The following is a 21091-nucleotide window of genomic DNA, read 5'->3' as shown; positions in this document are numbered from 1 at the left end:
TTAATTTCAGTATATAATCTACATTCCCACAAACACTCCATAGCATCAATGAGGTACAAGAGGGCAGGCCTGTTCTTATCAACCATTATTACTCAGTACTTGATACAAATCACACACTAAACAGTGATGTTTAGCTGTGATTTCTAAGCTGAGCTGCAGTTCCATCACTACTGTTGTATCTCTCTCCAAGGGGTGAGCTAATACCTTTAAGCTAATTCTTGGTCTTACAAATATGGCAGTGAAGGTAAAGATTTTAACGGTTTGTTGTTTGGAACATAGAGGATGGAGCATTCAAAGCCTTTTGAGTCATTGATAGTTTGGGGTCTATGGAAGTGGATAAGTCTTCCATGTTGGCCACCTGTAATGTTAGAGTTGATATGAAGGTGGTATTTATGTTTGACTGGAAGAGAAAGGAATCAGCATGTAATAATGTCAGGATGCCTTCTATAAATGTTTTGCAGAACTTTGACAAACAGTTGCTGTCCCCCCTGTCAAAGAGCTGGACTCATGCAACCTTAAAAGCTGAGGAGACTGGATTGTCTATTCCCCAACACTTTTTTGTTCAGAGATAGCTTTACCTGTATCACCACATTTAACCAGCTCACATTCACTCTCTGCAAACAGCATTACCTATCTTAAAACAAAGTTGGTTTTCGGAGGTTTGATGCATTCAAATTATCCTGGGAGCATTTCTCCAAATTCTAACAGATAGCATCCTAAGCTGGACCCAAAGGGAGTGAACAAGGTCCCAACTACCTGGTTAAAATCGGTGGTGTGGATTGAATTTTTTTTTTTAAAGGAAATCTAGAAACAGGAACATGGTTGACTTATGGAGACACTCATATGGCTTATGCATCTGGAAGGAAGATTGTCTCGTACTTGCAATGCAAATTGAAGAGGGTCTAGCTTTGTGTCAGCTAGCAAGAGAATGTGGGCTATTACTAAGTTTGAAATGCTTAAAGAGACAGAAATCATGGAGAATTAATCTTTTAAGGGAAGTGGCATCTAAAATAGCATGTAGTGACCTCATTAAGATAGTCGTTGCAGAATTTTAAAGTTTGTCCAGAGATGCTAGCAAGGCCAAGGGTTTGTGAGGTTGTAATACAGACCACTCTGAGCTAGGTGAAGACATTTCATACTTGATTTGTGGTTGAAAATCAGTCCGTATGGATGATAAATCGCCCTCACATCTCTGAAGAATATCAATGCATAACCCAGAAATAAAATGTATTCTGGACAGTTTCAGAGCACTAGTTGTTCTGTTGTGTTATGTAGTGACTGTAAAAACAAGCCTTATCACAAGATGAAAGCAATGAGGAATGGAATGCTAATGTTGTACTAGCAATGGCCTTAAAGCGACTAAAGAGCTTGAACTAACCACCAGTTTGTGGTTTACACCGCAGAGAAATCAGTACATTATCCGTAACATTCCAGTGACGTTCTGCAAGCGAATGAAAAAGCTTGGTAAGACATATACCCACATGTTCCCATTGTCTGCAGTTCAGTGTGATATACTGGATTAACTTGCTGATAAAATCACTCTTCCAGCACTGTACCAAAGAGAGCTGGGAGCAGGAGAGGACAGGAGTGAATAGCTCTGGATGTGTAGACAATGAACAAGCACAATGGCTGGGTTTGAAAGGGATGTTTTAGGAACCAACTGTGCCTGTGTCAGTCCTCCATTGGCTTCGACATGTTAACTGAGATAGAGTTTAAGCTGCAAGAAATGCATAAATCTCACGTTACGTCTGTCTCAGAAAGACAGAAGGTACATCAGCCTAGGGTGGAACCTACCATGAAATGTCACGGATTTATACTGAGTGGTCAAAAAAAACAACAACGAAAGACTGAGGACAGCTTCTGTAGTTCCTCGTTTGGGCGTCTTAGCTAGGCACTGGACTCCTAGCAAGCTAGGTGCAATTACCATTGAGACAGAGAAGGATAAGACAGAATCATAATATATTGCAGAAGGTTAGACTGGGAGGTTTAAATCTTGCAGGAGGGTTGTAGAATGTACGTAAGACATACTGGTCATTATAAATGACAGGGTAGAATGGGTCAGAGGAATGCTAATATTTCTACTGCAAGCAAGTAGGAAAGAAAGAAAAGGGAAAGAAAATTTGCAGTTATCATGGGAAATAACCCTAGGAAAACTGATGGGGATGTAGCTAGGACATATATAAGATGCACGTATGTGGTCTTAATTTTTTAAACGAACAGATTCGATAAAGAGGCCATGGTTCATGCTTTTGTGGCTCAAATTTCTCCGTTTCAGCTCCGCACTCCAGCCCAGTAGGTGGAGTAGACGCGCATTCAATTTAATGGATTAACCGACATAAAACAAGAAAGAAGGAGCACCCATAGACTGGTGGCAGAAGCTTGTTATATGTGCCAAACCCACTGTGGAAAAATGGCAGGTTTTTGCCCTTCCATGGTTTATTGAAATGTGTAGCTGTCCAAAGACTACCCAAGAAGACGACATGGACTGTCAGATCGAACAGGTAAGTTAAATGAACGTTTATGCTCAACAGGCTTAAGCCAGTGAATGACGAGGAGAGATGTCGGTAGGTGCTAGATAGCTAATACAAGTAACTGCAATCTTTTTTCTTCTATTCGACAACCTTTTGACCCAGGGAAATATAAACAGTGTCGTAGGAAATCACAGTTATTACCTGTCTTTGTGTGTTGTGTTGATTTTTGTAATTATACGTCACACGGAGCAAGTAACATAACTGTGCTTAGCCAACATGATGGACTAGGTTCTGTCAATTCGAGAATTTGTCAGAAGAGGCAAATTGACGTCCCTGTTGTAGACTTTTCATTTCATGTATGACTGCATTGCTTGAGGATCGATGTTAGAAAATGCAGTGCAGGTGTGAAACCATACATTAATACTCCTATCTATGAGACATGGTGCATTGTCACATTACTGATATATCTAAGATGTAAAGACGAATATCACAATTTTAAAGATAATTCAATCAGTGTTGCTGCCACAGAACTATTAAGAGGAGCAGCAAAGCCATTCAATTCAGTCTCCCTGTCTGCTTTGACTCTGTTAGTCATGTGCAAGGTGCTCAGTTTTTGTGGTGTATTTTAATCTGCTGTCTGCTGGCCTTACAGGGTCTGTGTTATGTGGACAGTGTCACTCAGGGTTCAGTGAGTATCTCTGAGTTCTCTGACGAGATTCTGCTGAATATCCTGAGGTATGTTCCACCGCATGACCTTCTGCTCAACGTGGGGAGAGTCTGCAGGAAACTCAGATCACTCTGTCTGGACAAGAGTCTGACCGCTAACATCAGTCTGTCTAAGGAATACACGGTCAGAACACACATACACATGCACTTATCTGTATATGCACACTTATATAAAGATACCTGTGAGATATTTAAGTCCAGCTCTGTAATGTTTTGATGCTTTGCATGCGGGAAAATTCAGTGGGAAGTATAAGTTAGCTTTAGAGTTACTCATCTGCTTTTGTTTTCATTAATGGCATCGTTTTCCCATTTCACCTTTCTGCGTTGTCTTTCAGGCGAATGATGATGCTGTCAAACAGCTCCTGAAAGAATTAGCCAGTGACATCCAGAAGATGGACCTGAGCGGCTGCTATTGGTTGTCGGGCTCCACGGTGGATCAGGTGGCCCGCTGTAAAGGAGTGGTTCGTCTAGACCTGTCTGGGTGTCGACTGACATCTGTACGTCTTTCTCGCCTCCTGTCATCTCTTGGTTGTCTCCGTTCATTGGCGTTTGACGTGACAGCTGGTTTTGACCTGCAGCAGCTGAGTGGGGAGGGCAAAGCGGCACTGGCGCGACTGCAGGAGCTGAAACAGACTCTGCTTATACCCTCTTACGGTGTCGTGCCCTGCTGTAGTGCCCTCCAGAGACTCCTACTTTACCTGGAGGTGGGCGATGGCTCTCGAGATGGCGCTGCCAGCTGCGTTCAGCTCATGGTTGGCCAGAGCAGTGTGCCACATTACCAGAACCTGAGCTGGTTCTCAGCCCGCCTGGCTCCAGGTGAGGTGAACCGCACCCTGCTAGGCCTCTACCTGGCTGTCTTCAGCATGCGGGTGCCTCAGAGCCTTGCCGGATTGGTCCTTTTTGTACCAGGCCCTGCCCCGCCGCGTCCGGTTGCCGTGGCAACACTGATGGACAGCATGGCCTCGTCATCGTTGGGGGGGCGGGTCAAAGTCAGCGCCCTGCAGCTTCCTCGCACCTGGTTGGACGGCACGGCTTTGGGGCGTGTCCTGTCGCAAGGCTGTCCAGCCTATTTGAACTTTTCCCGTTGCTCTGCAGCAGGGTTCAACCCCCTCCATGTTCTTCTGGGCTCTGCCTGTGACCTCCAGTCTCTGCGGAGCCTCAATCTACGAGGGTGTGGCCAGGGCCTCCTCCCGGACTGCACTGTGAAAGGAGAGGAGGAGATGGATGCAGAGAGTGTGAGGTCTCTTGTGGAATCCTGTCCCCACCTCACACATCTCAATTTGTCCGCTACTCACTATCACTATAGTAACACCACTACAGACTCCAGTGATCACCTTTGCAGCACGCTCGGGAGACTGGGAAACCTTCGTTCTTTGGCACTGCCCGCGTGTGCTCTGGCACAGCGTCCGCCCGAAAACAACGTACAGAACTCCACGGGAAACTCCCTTTCGGGATCGCTGTTGCTTGGCTTGAAAAAGAGCAGACGCGTTGGCGTGCCCACGTACCGGCCCGAGACAGAGGTCTCCAAGGATCAGGATGTGAAGCTTCCGTCCTCTGAGGGGTCGTGTCTCAGACTGCTGCTACAGGGCTGCCCCCATCTCACAGAACTGGAGCTGATTGGCCCGGGCTTCTCCTCTGCCATGCCCCGTAATGAACCAGCCATACGTAAGGACCCTGCCGCCTGCCCCTGGTCCTTGCGGGTTGGGGATATGGAACTGGCGGCCTTGGGGGGGCTGACCTATCTGCGGAAACTCACTCTGGCCCACTTGCCGGGGGTACTGAAGGGGACGGGGCTTATAGAGCTGGTCCAGAGGTGTAAGGACCTGCAGGCACTATCACTGGCCAACCTCGGGTCCCTAAAAACCATGAACTACACACAGGCCTTGTTGGAGGCTCTGACACATTGTACACAGCTCAGGGAATTCAGGTACAGACACACACAACCCACTCTCAACATCAACCAATCTCAGAGAGAATATAGTAGGTTACTGAATGAATATCTATGAATGAATAACTAATTACACAAATCTTTATTATTTTAGCTGCATCTTGAACATAAGAAGTGAATGTTGGATGTTGAAATGACCTTTCAAGACAGTACAAACTTTCTGAAGAAGAAGTTGTAGTTGATTTGTTAATGAAAATACCATCATAGAGTTCCAACTCTGGTTCTTCTTCTGTTATTCATGAGCTCGAAGTACACAAATATCAGATACCATTCAGTCACTTGTGTGGGCACTGATGAACTGGATAAATGTGTTTGATTAAGATTGTGACAAAAGTTGAACAGGATTGTGATATATCGCTAAGAGACAAAGAGATATGATTTTACTTCGGAAGGCTTTCTGTCGGTATCTCATTTCCACTGCAGCATTTGGCTGTGTTAGGACCATAATTAAGCGAATATCAGAATCATCGTTACGTTTGCATACATAAAACTTTATTTTGGGAGATAGTTTGTTCATAAGGTCTAATATTCAAAAGGAATCCAAATCCATTTCTTTTTGATTGCTTTTTGTTAAATGGTTCTTTGTTAACAATTAGTTTTAACGTCGTATCATTTGTATGGCATCTCAGGTTGGAGCAGCCCTACTTAAGCGCTAACGTTGCGTTCTTCGAAGCGCTCAGTAGATGTCGCGCCCTGAACCGCCTTTGCATCGTCTCGCGCCACGGAACTTTCCAGCCCAACGCTGTCACAACCTTCATGGAATGCTGCAATGACGTCATTATGTGCCACATGTTTATGTGCGGGACTCTCGTATCCTGCAAAACTCTACAAAAAAGCCTGCTTGATAAGTGAGTGTCCGTCCATACATACGTACGCAATCTGTCGCTCTCGTTCTGTAACTACTCTGTTTCCCATGCACCCATAGTTTCTTGCTGTTTTTCATTGATTGTATGTCATTTTAATACTCAGGAATGTGGTTTTCATTCAATAAATTGTAATTTTTAAATCTATTTGTAGAAACATTTAATTAGCTTGACAAATTTCCCGTTTAATATCTTTAAAAAGAAATCGATCCTTTTTTTTTTTACTTGTGACTCACGACGGGCTCGTTTTATGCCTAGTAAAGTGATATTGTGCTCTCTTGATGTTGTTTTCTCTCTTGGCCGTATTTACGCAGTTTTTCATCAGCTCGTCCTGCTCTGAGTGTCGTCATATACCCACTGCTCCACGAAGACCTCGCTCAAGTGATTCGGGAAATACCGCTCTGTCACCTGGACGAGATCACACTGTTCAAAAGCCGCGTCGCAGAGGAGCCCACCGCGTTGTGGTAGAACAAGAGAGAAGAGGAGGACGACGGTTAAACCCCTTTCAAGACGGTGTTACAATGATATGATCATTGATATGCCTATGTTACATGCTGTTTACACAGTACATATTTCTTTTCCATTAAATGTCAGACTGAGAAATCTGTGGACAATGTCCCACTTCACCAGTGGTCTGCAACCGGGCACTTTCAATAGTTGTTTCATTGCCATGGAAACCCATGGCCAGACAGTATTACTGTAATAATCCTCAGCGTTAGAGGAAGTTCTGATATATTTTTTCTGGGAGCAGCCAGTCAAACTCTTTTTTAATTAGTTTTCAGGTGCCAGTCATACTGCATTAAAGACTGTACTTTTCATCTGCCAAAGTGAACACAGTGTTCACGAAGCTGGAACAGGGTAAGGTCCCTGTTTCTGGCCATTGCTTTTGAGAGCTTTCTGTGGTCAATGCACTCTGTGCCTGGGAATGCCTGTTTGACTGTGTGTGTGTGTGTGTGTGAGAGAGAGAGAGAGTGTGTATTTTTATGAGAGATGGATCATAAATAATATTTAAAAATTAAAATGAAAGTGATACATTTTCTGTTGAGCCGGTTCAGTCCGTTCAGCGATGTATTATAAGAGCCGCACAGTAATTTACGTCTTGAACCACATCTTAAAATACTGGTGAAATACACATATATGGTCGCTTCTGCGTTCAGATATGGGCTGAGTCCAGTTTCTCAGTAAAATGTCAAAATTCTCGACAGTACTTCTACTGAAACACCAGCAGAAGTGAGTTCAGTATCAACTAATAAATAGAAAAGCATCTTCTGCGCCAGAGACGTTCTCTGTGAAATGCGCGACTGGTGAAAGTGCAGCGATTTGACCAGTAGATGGCAGTACTCCAGGATTTGCACTGCATGGTTTTGACATAGAGCAAGACTACGATGTCCTCCAAAGATGACAAGCCATACTAATCAATCAGTGACCCGAGTTATGCCTTAAAATTGTGCCAGCTTCCGAGGAACCAAACGTTTCACCGTATCTGTACTACAGGTGGTACCTTCTCTTAATATGGTCCTTAGATAAAAACTGTAATTTGATCAGAGGACATACTTTCTGTGCTCTACTCGTTACGTCTTTCATAGACGTTGTGTAGGTTCGCAACTTGCAGATATTTGTTCAAGTTCAGCTGACACCGGACGTTGTTAAAGTGCGTTGGGTTTCAGCAGCGTAATCAGAAATTGTTGTTTTTTATGAACTGGGGTTTGTTAACATTTGGATATCAGTTTAACTAAACTGCAACAGGTTATAAAATACGATGTTACGTGCTCTCTGTCTAAGAGGTCTTCGTGCTGGATACAGGGCCATCGATAACAGTTTCACAATCGGTCCCGCGTGTACCCATTTGATTTCCTCAAATGATAGTTTATCAGTGCAGATTTCGCTACACACATGTCCAGGATCCGTATTCGACCAGCAGTGTAGACATTTTGTTGGAGCTGTGCCTGTAAAAGCAGCTCGGAGACAAAATGTGGCTCATGGGCAAGATGTATCACAAACAACTGCAAACTCCAGCCTAAGTGACGCAAAAGAAGACGCAGAAGAAGATGACAAGACGTCCGACAACTATGCAGGTGCCTTTGCCTCCAGGATAGTCTTCCGCAAAACGTCCCCGGAACAACTGGATCTGAAATATCGAGATAGTGAGGCCGAACAGCAGAATCCGGTGAAATTTAAATCCAAAACGGGCAGGAGAAACACGCCATACTGGTACTTTCTTCAATGCAAGAAGCTCATTAAACAGAATAAAGTAAGAAATCAGCCTTTAACTCCATAAGAAGATTACAGAAATTCATCAAAAGCCATGTTTGAATTAAAATTCAAAATCACTGTATTCACTTCTTTTATGCCTCTCAGACTTGCAGCCATATAGTTAACTAAAGCACCGTTGCATTGGCAGTCACTGACACACTCAAGAGTCTGCTCCTTGTCTTTGTCTCTCTGCCTTTAATCCGACCTTCCCTCCTCTCCATTTTCCTCCTACACATCTCCTCATCTCTATGTAGCTTGCTGAGGCGCTGCAGCTCTTTGAGGGTGACATGTTGAGAGGAGAGCGACTTCAGCCAGAGGAGTACAACTACACCGTGCTGATTGGCGGCTGTGGCCGCATAGGTTACCTCAAAAAAGCTTTCAAGCTTTACAACAATGTAAAACATTCTCTCTCTCTCTCTCCCTCTCTCTTCCCCCCCCCCCCCTCTCTCCTTCTCTCTCCCTCTCTCTCTCTCTCACACACACACAGTTGTCATAGTATTGTAATTTGTATTTGGCGATATTCATCCCAGTATCTCCATAATGTGCCCTTATTTAATCTTGGATTGCTTTTGGATTGTAATGATGTCACATCACTATGATATTGTATTTAAACCCCTTCTCACATATGTGTCACATGAAAGAGAGTGGCAGGGAACTGTTTCAGTTATGTTTCATAATATTTTCATAATGAATATTACCCACAGGTAAATGAGTATTGTTTTAACATGGCCTTTCAGATGAAGAAACGAGGCCTTGAGCCATCAGATGCCACTTACACTGCCCTGTTTAATGCCTGTGCCGAGTCACCATGGAAACAGACAGGGCTAGAGCAAGCCATGAAACTACGACAGGAGCTCCGCATGAAGAACATTCAGCTTAATGCTGTTACCCAGCATGCCTTGTTAAAAACCGTTGCCCTTGCTAGCAACCTCAGAGCCTGCTTCCAAGTTCTGCGGGTACCGAATTATGAGTCTGTTACCCATCGGATACATTTTTTGTGCAGAAACATCTTAAATATAACATGATACATTACCTATGAGTAGAATACATACGTGTTGTCTCATTTTCTCTGTCTCACACTCTGTTCCCCTCTCTTTTTTCTCTGTCTCTGTGTAGGAAATGTTGCAGAGTGGGCACCCAGTCAGTCAGGAGACATTCCAGTATCTGCTCATGGCTTGTGTGAAGGATAAGGAACAGGGTTTCAGGCTGGCCCTGCAGGCAAGACAGACAGACACACACACACACACGCACACTCACACACACACACACACTCGTGTGCGAGATCCTGACTCTGAACTTTGAAATTATATCCTAAAGTGGAGTTTCAAAATGGACTTAAGTGGTGTCTGGCATTTAGCTTAATCTATTTATTATAAAATTGACTGTCATTCTTTGGTCATACTTTGATTTTTTTTGTTGTTTTTTAATGACTTTGAACTATAGGTTTGGCACCAGATGTTGAGCATGGGAATAAAACCAGACACCCCAAATTACAACATCCTTCTCCGCGCTGCACGTGAGTGTGGGATAGGTGACCCTGCTGTTGCCTCTGCCTTGCTCCTGAGGAAACCAGAGTCGACTCCAAAACTCAGCGCGGGTAGGAAAGGCCGAAAGTCAAAGGCAACGGGGGAAAGATCGTGCCCAAAACCCATCGACTTAGACGCATTTGAGAATCAGCTGTTTGTGAATGCTTCTGCCAGTGACTTGTACTTAGATTCAGATTCACAGAAGTCTGGGCAAACAGGAGACCATATGCTTCACATAGCTAAAATGGAAGAACAAACCAAGCCCCCAGTGGAAACACGTACAGAAGATCAGCTGAGAATAGACCCTTCACAATCAGGAGAGAACTTACAGCTGATTCCTCTACACACAAAGGAAGAACCAAGAGTTCCCATTGGTTCTCTGTCCTGTTCATTAACAACACTGAACTCCCGTCTCCCAAACCTCTTAGATCCACTCAGTTGTAACACAGATGTGATTGCCTTGGGAACAGTGAGCAGTCCCTCTGATAGGCTGGCTCTGATTGGAAACCTGGATGGCTTCCTGAGTAAGATGTCTGATGACAAGTTGGAGCCAGATATCAAAACTTTCACTCTGTTAGCTGATGTCGTGGAGCCAGGCAGCCAATCAGTACAGAGACTTATATCTGTTGCCAGGCAAAAGAAATTGAAACTGGATGTGACGTTTTTCAACACTGTGATCAGAAAGGCAGCTAAAGCTGGTGATCTGGTGGTAGCAAAGGTAACATTACTGAAGTGGATGTTCTTCAATGTTATTTCTATCATTAAAAACATTTAGACTTAAAAATGTTTCATTTGTAGGCTATATGAATGATAGAATTCATTTATTATCTGTAGTTACAGATTGTTTGCCCCTTTCTTTCTCATTTGCCTCTTCTCAAATTCTTCTGCTCTTTCTCCTTTTTTCCCCCCACTGTGTTCTTTCTTTTTTTCCCTCTCTCAGGTAGTTAGGGCTCAGATGGAAGAAACGGGGTTGGTTGCAGACATGCAAACCTTCAGTAGTCTAGCTTTGGCCTGTCTCAAGCAGAGAGATGGCCTACAGCTGCTTGCTGACATGGAGGTAAAAACATCTGTCTGACATGCTGCATTGTCAAAAAAGCTAGCAATGTTATTAGTAAAACCATCATCAAAACCAACTATTCTGCAGTCTGATATAGAAAATACCAGTCATTTGTATTCAATAATCATTGCAGACTGTTATGGAACTGGTTGATTCTATGTCTTTGAGAATTGTTGTCGTCCCTTGTCTGTAGGCGAGTGGCATTGTGCCTAATGCCTATGTGTACAGCGCCCTGATTGGTCAGGCCTCCAGACGGCTTGATTACGCATACCTTCACACCCTGCTGCGTCATATGGAGCAAATGAAAGTTCCTCCCAATGACGTCATCATCAGACAGCTAGAGTTCGCATCTCAGTACCCCCCTACGTACGACAAGGTCAGTCACCTCACCGCTGCACACGCATACACACGTCTTCTGAACTCATAAGACACATCCTTCCTCAAATTATTTCACTCATTTTAGTCCCGCAGTTTATCTGTTTGTAAACAAATATTGACGTAACATGTTTTTATATAATTATGCAGAAGTTTGGTGTATGGAACACATTGCTTTGTTGAGTCACATTGTGCCCTATCTTCTCGTTGAGTCAAGCTGACATATATTGGCCCCTCTTGATATTCTAGAGATTTCTACACAAATATTGCATGCTGCCATGTGTTCGTGGTATCTTTAAGGTGGCCTTTAACAGATGCTACCATGCACATACACAACTGTAATAAGGTTATGACAACACAGAGAGAGACTTGCTTTCTCAATTTGGCTGCTTTCTTTACTCTCCTTGTCAGTTTAAGTCTAAGAACACTTACCTGGAGAAGATTGATGGTTTCCGTGGTTACTACAAACAGTGGCTGGAGAGGATGCCAGGCCAGGAGACCCCTCATCCCTGGGCCAAATATCGTCTTCCAAATCCAGAGCCCCAGCAAGACCAGTGACTCAGGCTGCAACACCGTAGTCCCACAAAAATTAAAATAATAGACCTCCCAAATTAGACGTTTGACAACTATCCAATGAAGGAATTCACAATACCGAAGACAATCAGTGGAATTGTCACACAAACTCAACAAAAGCCTGTGAAACCAAGAAAACATGCAAATCCATTAATCAGTTGGTGAAGGCGAAGCTGCTTCAGGGGTGAAGTCAAGCCAGTAATCCCACAGGGTAACTAAACTGCTGCAAGAAAGGTCTGAAAATTCCTGAACAAGTTATTTAACCTGTACCCATAAAAAAAGCTCAGATGATAAGGTTCATTTGGAAGGTTTTGCTTGTGTCTGATGAATTCTGTATGTACTGTGTATACTGCATGTAAAAATGAAACATTGTAATAATAAAGGGAAAATGTAAAAACTACCGTATATTCTTTTGTCTTTGTGTCAGAGAGCTTCCATTTTTGACAGTTTATATTTAAATGGCCGAAAGGACACATAATGCTTAATGACATGGTTATGGAAGGCTATACACAACAGGAGAACACATGAGAACAAAATGGCTCAGGTCGTTTGCAGTAGAGACATTTCTGCAAGTCTCTTCATGATTGTCACTCAATATAGCTATACTGGAGTTCACTGACATTGCTTGTCTCATTCACGTTCCCAAATGGGGACAAAATACACAGGCTTCAGAGGGAGAACAGAACAATGCTTAAGTTCTGTCCTAGAACACTGCCATAGTAACTACTAGTTCACAATCCATTATTTTTAGTGCTTAATTTGATCCAAGAATGGTTAATGCAGCCTAAAAAGATTACACCATTTCCCATTTTAGCCCAACCTCCTCTTCGCGCGACATTTTAAAGTCATGAGAACCCAACCTTCTCTTCGCGCGAGATTTTGAAGTCATGGGAACTCAGCCTCCTCTTCGCGCGAGATTTTGAAGTCATGGGAACCCAACTTCCTACACCTATACGCGCCAGATTTGGAAGTCATGGGAAGCGCATGAGGAGATGGTACCTGATCAGTTGTTACATTTCACCACAACAAGCTTAAATTTTTTACTCTATATGAGAGTTTAAAATGTAGCATGTTTCTTTCGCGCGTGTATATAGAACATTTTGATGTAGCTAGTCGCATTATCAGCTGACTAGTTAGACAACTCGTGTGTTTGTCAGAAGCTATCTTGTCAGCTTCAAACCTGAAAGACCACAACAGCTGTAGTCCATTAACTGGGTGTTAACCCGAAGAGATTTAAACAGTATTTACACGTCGTCATGATTTTTGAGGTAAATACGGATAGGAAAGTTTGTGGTGTCACATTGTGCAACAGCTCTGTTTATCGAATGCCCCTGTAAAAGGTAGAGCACATCAGATTCTCCCCTCAACATGGAGCAGAATCTTGTGATAGTTTTAAGCGATGACGACGACGACGACGATTGCTCAGTGCACAACAACTCATCCGTTTTAATAGTGGAGGACAGTGTTAACAAACAAGGTAAATACTTGTCTCCCTCACTAATTAAAACGCTCATGTACTGGGCATACCAAAGCAATGCATTTCTCGGGGCAGTCAAAGACAAACGTGGTAACGTTAATGGTCTTTTCATTCTTCTTTGACGGTTAGAAGTTGTACATTTCTAAGCATGTTCATGCTTTGTGGCTCAGTATCGACAGATGCTATGAAAACGAATGAAGTATTGGACGAGGATTTGGCAATAACTTTCTCACAGAAGGCCGATGTGTTGCCTCACGCGAGATACGACTGCACCATCCCGTTCTGGTCAGTATTACATGATAAACTACGGGAGACACCATTGTGAAAATAGTTTTAGCACCAAAACAATTAACTCAATAACTTTATACTTCTTACACCTGTAACCACCTTTCTCCTCTGAAACAGGCCGCGTGATATTTTGCTTCTGCTCTTGAAAATGACGTGTTTGTGGTTTAAACGTCTTTATTGAAACTTTAATTTAAAGGATACATTTCCATACAAATGGCCTTTCTATGAAACCATGTGCAAATGGAAAAACATTATGTTGAACTGGGCCTTGAACAAGTCATCTAAAAGAGTAATTTGACAGGTGAATATGTGAGTTTTGTGTTTGGGACCTTGGTTGTATGATATGAAATTATACGTGTGTGTCTGTCGTGTTGTAGCCCCACAGAGAGTGACGTCTCTGGTCCAGTAGAGAGAAATGAGGCATTCTGTGAGCAGTGTTTCTGCTACGTATGTGACAAACAAGCAGCTAAGGTGAGCAACAACTGTTGGTAACCATAGATACAGCGTTTATCTGTAATCATGGATACCAGACTGGGTGAATCCAAGAGTATATTACATCTAGACCTTTCTTTGTCAATTCTAAGAATCTTTTTCAATGAGTAGCATTTGGATATACCTCCTTAATTTTTATAATCAACCTGTGTTATCTGTGATGGATTTAGTAAAAGAGAAGACTGTCTTGAGCAAAAATGTCTCTGAGTGTGTGTCTTGACTGTGCTAAGTCTTTCTCTGTAGTATGTATTAATGTGTCATGTCTTTTTGTGTGTGTGTGTGTGTGTGTTAACATCTTGTGTATCACTCAGCAGTGTGCATATTAATGTTGTGTGTTTCTGTGTAGTGTATATTTTGGAGCATTCCCGGTATGTGTCACTGCAATGCACACAAACGCAGTGTCTACTGGAAAGGTCTCAGAGACAAGAGCATCATGGGATACCTCCACGAGCTCAACTTCCGATTTGATCTTCTGGAGATTGATGCTGACCTACGACGAGCTGGTACACACACACACACACACACACACTCATACCCCCCCCCCCCCCTTCACCCACCCACCATAAACACCTCATCCCAACGCATTTTGTCTTCCCCAAATTAGTGGACAGAATTTTACGATATCCATTTCAGTCAGATAATTCGGAAACCATGGAGGTTACCTAAGTTTCTAACATCTATAGTCAGCGTAGTATTTTCTTTCCTCGCAAATATTTTTATTGCCCTTTTTCCTCATTCTGAATGATTGCCTGCTTTTTCCCCCAGAGTGAAACCACGTATCTTATAGATTATTTAAGGCTGACATGTGCTGATTCCTCATTAGTCTTTTTGAGCCTGTAAATCTGTAAATATTGAAGAGAATGGCTACAAACAGTTGTTTCGCATTTTAGCCACCTGTTTCTCTGTGGCTGTGATGGTTAACGTCTCACTCAGATCTCTCTCAATGTTTCTCCCTCCATGTAATCAACCCATATCAGAGATCCTGGTCTCCTAACTGTCCTGACATACATATGAACGCGCCACACGTCATGTGCCTTGGTCTCTGTCTAACAAGGGGCATGTTTTGACAATAGAAATGCAAAAAGAACTGCTTGAGAATGGTATCCCAGTCTATCCAGTATGGACTGAGGGAGAAAAGGGCTGCCACTGTTAGGAATGATGACAGATAACAGGTGCAAGAAGGTGAGAGGTGTTGATACAATACGAGTAAACAGATCGTTCGTTGTTGGGCTTTGCCATTGCTCTTTATCTGTATGACACAGATTTGAATGGCTGAGGTTGGTGAACCCTGTTCCTGTTTTGTCAGCTCATGTGAAAGGATCTTTGGCATCATCTCTTTGGGAGGCTAATTTGTCTTTCTCTCTCTCTCTCTCTCTCTCTCTCTCTCTCTTTCTTTATCAGAAAGTTCCCTGCAGGAGTTTTCATGTAGATTGGCTCTTGAGTATGCAACCTTTTTAAAAGGGGAGGAGACTTCTCTGTACAGCCTCATTGGCTGTAACTGCAGTTGTCACCCACCAAGTCACAATCCTGCTGGAGGCTCTTCATCCAATAACAATATGGCAGGGATTCAGGCCGCCAATAGCGGGACAGAAGGATGCAGGGCATGCCAGGACAGACACCTGAGGGTGATAAGTTATGAGTAAGACAATGTTTCATTCATTTAAAGCGGGATGCTGTTCACACGTTTTATTTTTTAAATATCTTTTTACAAAACGATCATTTTATTTATGAGGTAACTCTCTGTTTGTAGCTACACTTGCGTGTATGAATGTGTGTTGGCCTTTCTGGATGCAGCCATTAGAGAGAATCCGAAAACGAGTGCCGTCTTGTTGCTTGGAGCGGCCAAACTCTTCATCACACACAACTCACCAAATGGGTACAACACATCACACTCCTCATCGTCAATAACACTGACCTGTTCCTCAAGGCACTTAATTACAGGGAATGAGAGAATGTTTCAGAGATGGCGTCTTGTTGCTTTATGTACCCTGTGTCTCAGCACAAGGTTTAAAATGTTTAAAAGTCGTAACATCTTGATTGTACCCCTAGTTACAGTCACCATTGCGTGAATGTGTTAGTCCTTTAACTTTAGTGTGTGTGTAAACTCTTTTTCTCAGATGTTCAATTCTATTATTATCCCCCCCCCCTCCAGTAACACAAACCCGAAGTGTCGTGTATCGGATTGTGTGCCATTGCTTTTATGGAGGTAATGTATCGTACCGGCCCCATTTTGACTCGTGATTGTGAGTTAGTAACCGGAAGAATATGTCCTTGATTTGTTTTCTGTGTGTATTTGTGTCCAGGGTTGTGACTAAGGTGGAATCTCTTCTGGTCTTTGCTGAGTTCTCAGAGTCCTTCGTTAAACAACTGCAGAGCTTTTTCCAGGCTCTTCCACTGCCCCTTCACTGCAGGTCTCTCAGAAACAGGTGAGACCACACTTGTACTCAAACAGTCCTCTGAACACATGCCAAAAACAGATACAGGCTTGGGAAAACGTGGCTCTTCTCTGGTTGTGCAAAAGCAGCACGTCCCAGTGAAAAAGTGCTAGTGCAGGTATGTATCACTGTTCATTTTAAGGATGGAATAGTGGTGTTTCAGAGATCAGCTGACATTCCGCAGTTCCTTATTCGTTTTGATTGACATCTGTTACACTGTTGACTGTAAATTTGAGCCTGTGCAGATGTAAATAAAACCATCAGGAATGATGAGGTGAGCTGGAGGTTGGCCTGACCCTCAGGTCCGCTGTAGTAAAAAAAATCTAACTGAACCCCAGACAACCCTGAGCTAAAATGGAAAATCCATGTCATACTTTGAAGTTACAGTTTAGCAACCATGTGAAGTCCAAGCACCAGTATTTGGTTTTCTTTCCGGAAGCATGATAAATGTTATAGCTGACTGACAGCTGGTTATGAATGATTTGTACTGACTGAGGCTGTGCTGTAATTGGTTGTTGTGCTCTGAGGCTGTGTTGTGATTGGCTGTTGAGGACTGAGAGGATAATTTGGTTTCTTGGCAGTTTGAAGGTTCTCCCATGGGATGATCCTTTACTCTCAGCTGTGATGAGAGGCCAGAATATCAGCGGAGAGCGTAAGGTCAAAGGGCGAAGAACAGAGGTCCTTTGTGAGCCAATTGCTGTGGTTCAAGCCCGAGTCCACAAACTTCAGCAACAGAACAAGTAAACCATCATCTTGTTTTCTAATTCTCTCTCTATGGGTTCAAAAGAATGGGTTTATAATACCCTCAATATCACTCTTGTGTAGGAATTTTGCACTTTTTTCCCCAAACCTAGGGCTTTACAGAAAATCAGTAGGCATGCAGTACCAACTTCTAATGGTTCAGTCTTGCTGAGAACATGTTTGTCTTCCATCTTACAAAGTTTGGTGAGGTTAGGAACAATACTTTTCATGATATTAATTCCCAAACATGGCTTCTCAGAGAAGGTGTTGTTCTGAGTGTAAAAATGAAGAAATATCAAGGGCCAAAATATATAAAAACATTGGAATTGAACAATACAGGCCTTAGTTTTGGGACCCAAACATTATATAGACAAACTTTGAATGAATCTGAGACGGTGCTGCAACCACTTTGCTGGACTCTGTCGGATTTGACACGGAATGACCCATAGACACTTTTCTCTGGCTGTTCAGTAAACGTTCTGTGACGTGCTTGATTTTACAGGTACAGAGAACTGGCTCGCTATCTCAAAGTTGTCAGGAGCTACAACAATGAAATGTGAGTCGTGCTTTCAGAAACACCCTCTCCATAGAATGTCCACACTATTCATTAGTCATTACATGTTTATGAATTATGTTCCAATTCATGTAATCTTGAATGGTTTCTGTGTTTCTCCATGGAGTAGACTACAGGCTCTTAGAGACCTGGTGCCTCTCTATCTGTGCAAGGTGAGAGGTTTCTCCCTTTTGATACACACATTTACTTAAACATCATATGGTTGCTACTGCTCTGTTTTCCCGTTGAGAGAGATGCTCTTCAGTATTTAAGAATAATGAGGATAATTCTTTGTGTGTGTGTGTGTGTGTGTGTGTGCATATGTGTGTGTGTGTGTGTGTGTGTGGCATAGGTTGGTGATTACATGGGTGCTGTTTCTACAATGTTCAGTCCCATGGGTGCTGCCTCATGCCCCGCCTCCAGACTGACTCCGCCCCAGTTCACAGCGTACCTGCGAATCCTCACATCGGGTCACGCCCCCTCAGATTTATCTCTGTCCATGTTCAGTGTCCCAGGACATGCTTCCTCAACTTTGCCTGACCCCCTGCTCTCCCCTCAGTGGACACCCGTCACAGGTTGAAGTTTATTCATGTGGTGATGTTAAATGTTATTGGTAAATATCAGCCGCGACAAGTCAAAGTATCATGTAGTTTTTGGTCACCCAAAACCTAACCAGAGAGAAAAAAATGTTCATATTTCTCTGTGCAGCTGAGTATATTTACAGCCGTGTGACAGTGAAGCTAAACATATACTCCATGGCCAGTTCACTAATTACAATACAACCACTAGCAGTAGATGGATGTACTGTAATAGACTGGTCACAGAGCATAACTGGCTGGCCCGTTGTCATGAATGAGTAATATGTGGGGGGTTTTTTTTCCATATGACAAGACTTGTCCAGATATGTTCTCTTCCAAAAATAGGTAGGGACTTATTTTTTGAAACCCATTTTCATTAACAGTGTTTTGAAATAAAATGTGTGTGTGTATATTAGAAGGCTGTAACCTGTTAAAGAAGATGGAAGTGTTGAAGTTTGCACTGAAGGTTTTGAACTGCAACACCACAGTGTTTGCTAAAGTGAGTACACAGACCCTTTACACGTTTATTTCCCCCCTTAGTCAATATAAAAACTGCCTTTTTGCAGCCTTTCTAACCATGACAGCACAGCAAATGACTCCAGTCTGCTCTAGCACAGATTGACTCAAATTTTGTCAAATCTCTCAAAAGGCATTCTTGCAAAATGAGACAATGGACATTTTTAAAAAAAGAAAAAAAGCTGTTTTTTTGTTGTTTGTTAGTTTGTTTTTGTTAAACCTTCTTTGAAAACCCTCAGTGCTTTTTACATTAGTTTTAAAATGCTGTCTGTGGAGACTATTCATCTAATGATTGTACACATTTGTAAATTTAATATGAACATGTCTGACTCACTCTGTGTGTGTGTGTGTATGTGTGTGTGTGCGTGCGTGTCTGTGTGCATCCGTGTTTGTGTGTGTGTGTGTGTGTGTGTGTGTGTGTGTGTGCGTGCGCATGTTGCAGTCGGAAAGTTGGGTGAACCTGATAAGCACGGCAACCTCATCTCCGGAGGGCCCGGAAGGTTCCATGGTCCCTGTCTCATATTCTGAGCCCAGCCTTGATTTTCAGATGGTATGTCCGCTATCCCAGTTTGTTGTGATACGTTGTGTGTGTGTAATTGTCACATGACTCTGCTTTGGCGTGTGTGTGTACACAGCTCTGTGTTGGTAATGTGTGTCAACCTGTTTAGACAAGCAGAGATGTCACCTTTTCAGTCCTGATGGAGCTGAACACAGCCTTTCGAATCCACATCCCTAAGACTTTTCAGACTGTGAGTGTGAATACAACCCCAGACACAGAACCATGCACACAATAAACTGTTTCTTCTACAGCGGAGCTTAATGCTCGGTTCCAACTACTGTTTTTAACCTAGTAATTCCACTCTGTCAGACAGAACAAAGCTGATTTTAAACAAGAAGATTCTCATTTACTTACTGTTTTAGCCCTGTGGATATAAAAATATGGTTTTAAATGATCTGATCTCTGGCAGACCCTTTTACTATGGCAGACCCTCCATAGAGGTTCTGAATAATCTGATTTGTATGAGTCTGTTACTGTTTATGATTAATGACATGATGGCTATTGATGAGGATGTTTAACGCTGAGAGTTTTGTCTTGTGGCCATATGATGTGTTTTCTCTTTAAAAATTTTGTTTGTTTATTTTTTGTCTTCTCAGGATCAGGCTATGTTGCTATTGGCTACTCAGGCCTTAGCACTGCGCATCCTCCAATCACGACTTAGCCCCATTCTAAACGTCATCATGGCTTTTAAGGTACGGTTTTCTCATTGGCTTGTCCTTTACCACCCTTTTTTTTTGTTAGTGTTGTAAATGAATGTCCGTTTGTTTTCCTGTTTGTGACATAGACCTGAGCGTATTGATTATTCTGTTACGATACAAAACTAACATTCTGTGCCCAGTTTAAGTTCTGTTTTAGTCGTCCTATAGTCTGGTGTCTGGTAGGTCCAGTGTGTGTAATAGTTTAGTGTAGTATTTTCTAGTTTAATATGAAGAACCTTTTTGTAACATGGGTAAATGCTTGCGTTTCCTCTAATACTTTTGTGCTGTGTTTGTGCATGTGTGCAGTTGAACCCCTGGGCTCTGCATTGGCTGTACTACAGACTGGTCGGACAGCCGGATGTTCTTCATGTTCTCCTGTGTTCTGTTCTCGAGGAACTGTTCGAGGAACGACACAAACCTCCCGCAAAGTATGTCCAGGTTGTCATTATTATCTCCGTGGCACCTTTCACCTTCACTCTCACCTCAATATTCTTCTTGTTTTCTCTTTGTAGAGTAAAAGACGCGTCGGAACACTCTTTCATCGCCAACTTCATTGGCCTGTTTTTTCAAGACTGCAGTTTGACTCTAAACCATAACAGCTATCCGACCAATGAGCTGCTAGCTTCCTGGAATGAGTAAGAGCTGCCATCCAATGTGCACAATTTATCCATGTGTATGAAGTGTTACATTTAGAAGAAATACATCAAGGTTCACATGTTTGGGCAGATTGGTTTGATGTTTTCCACTGGAACTATGATCATGTCTACAGCCACTTACCCTACTCCGTATTTATTTTGTCTGTGTGTGTGTGTTTTGTTTTATTTTACCAGATCTGCTTGTCCTTGGCAGTTCAATCTCAGGCAACTACTGGAGTTCAGTGTAAGAGACATCTCCATCTTTGCCGTGTACTGATGGAAATTAAAATGTAATTAACATACGTCAAAGACTGGTTTTAAAAAGAT

General features: G+C 42.8%; 3 protein-coding genes across 3 annotated transcripts; all 3 read left to right on the top strand.

The window, feature by feature from the left end:
• The first annotated feature begins 2480 nt into the window (after nt 1–2480).
• On the top strand, nt 2481–6527 carry fbxl18 (F-box and leucine-rich repeat protein 18). The gene is made up of 5 exons (XM_030779022.1): nt 2481–2501; nt 3124–3321; nt 3533–5124; nt 5775–5993; nt 6323–6527. The coding sequence occupies exons 1-5, from the start codon at nt 2481–2483 to the stop codon at nt 6474–6476; spliced, it is 2184 nt and encodes a 727-aa protein (XP_030634882.1). The 3' UTR covers nt 6477–6527.
• Nucleotides 6528–7621: 1094 nt separating this feature from the next.
• Nucleotides 7622–12111, top strand: ptcd1 (pentatricopeptide repeat domain 1). Its single transcript, XM_030780070.1, has 8 exons — nt 7622–8259; nt 8516–8656; nt 8999–9217; nt 9378–9479; nt 9705–10505; nt 10728–10844; nt 11038–11220; nt 11631–12111. Exons 1-8 carry the CDS (start codon nt 7768–7770, stop codon nt 11775–11777), a joined length of 2202 nt encoding a protein of 733 aa, XP_030635930.1. The 5' UTR covers nt 7622–7767; the 3' UTR covers nt 11778–12111.
• Nucleotides 12112–13160: 1049 nt separating this feature from the next.
• Nucleotides 13161–21041, top strand: LOC115816050 (uncharacterized). Its single transcript, XM_030779021.1, has 18 exons — nt 13161–13269; nt 13449–13554; nt 13935–14028; nt 14396–14552; nt 15451–15688; nt 15800–15925; nt 16202–16255; nt 16353–16475; nt 17066–17224; nt 17728–17781; nt 17909–17951; nt 18131–18353; nt 18776–18855; nt 19541–19621; nt 20028–20123; nt 20436–20557; nt 20642–20764; nt 20960–21041. The coding sequence occupies exons 1-18, from the start codon at nt 13161–13163 to the stop codon at nt 21039–21041; spliced, it is 2070 nt and encodes a 689-aa protein (XP_030634881.1).
• Nucleotides 21042–21091: the final 50 nt, after the last annotated feature.

This window comes from Chanos chanos, chromosome 7 (assembly GCF_902362185.1).
Source record: "Chanos chanos chromosome 7, fChaCha1.1, whole genome shotgun sequence".
NCBI lineage: Eukaryota > Metazoa > Chordata > Actinopteri > Gonorynchiformes > Chanidae > Chanos > Chanos chanos.
This window is presented reverse-complemented; position numbering and strand designations above follow the sequence as displayed.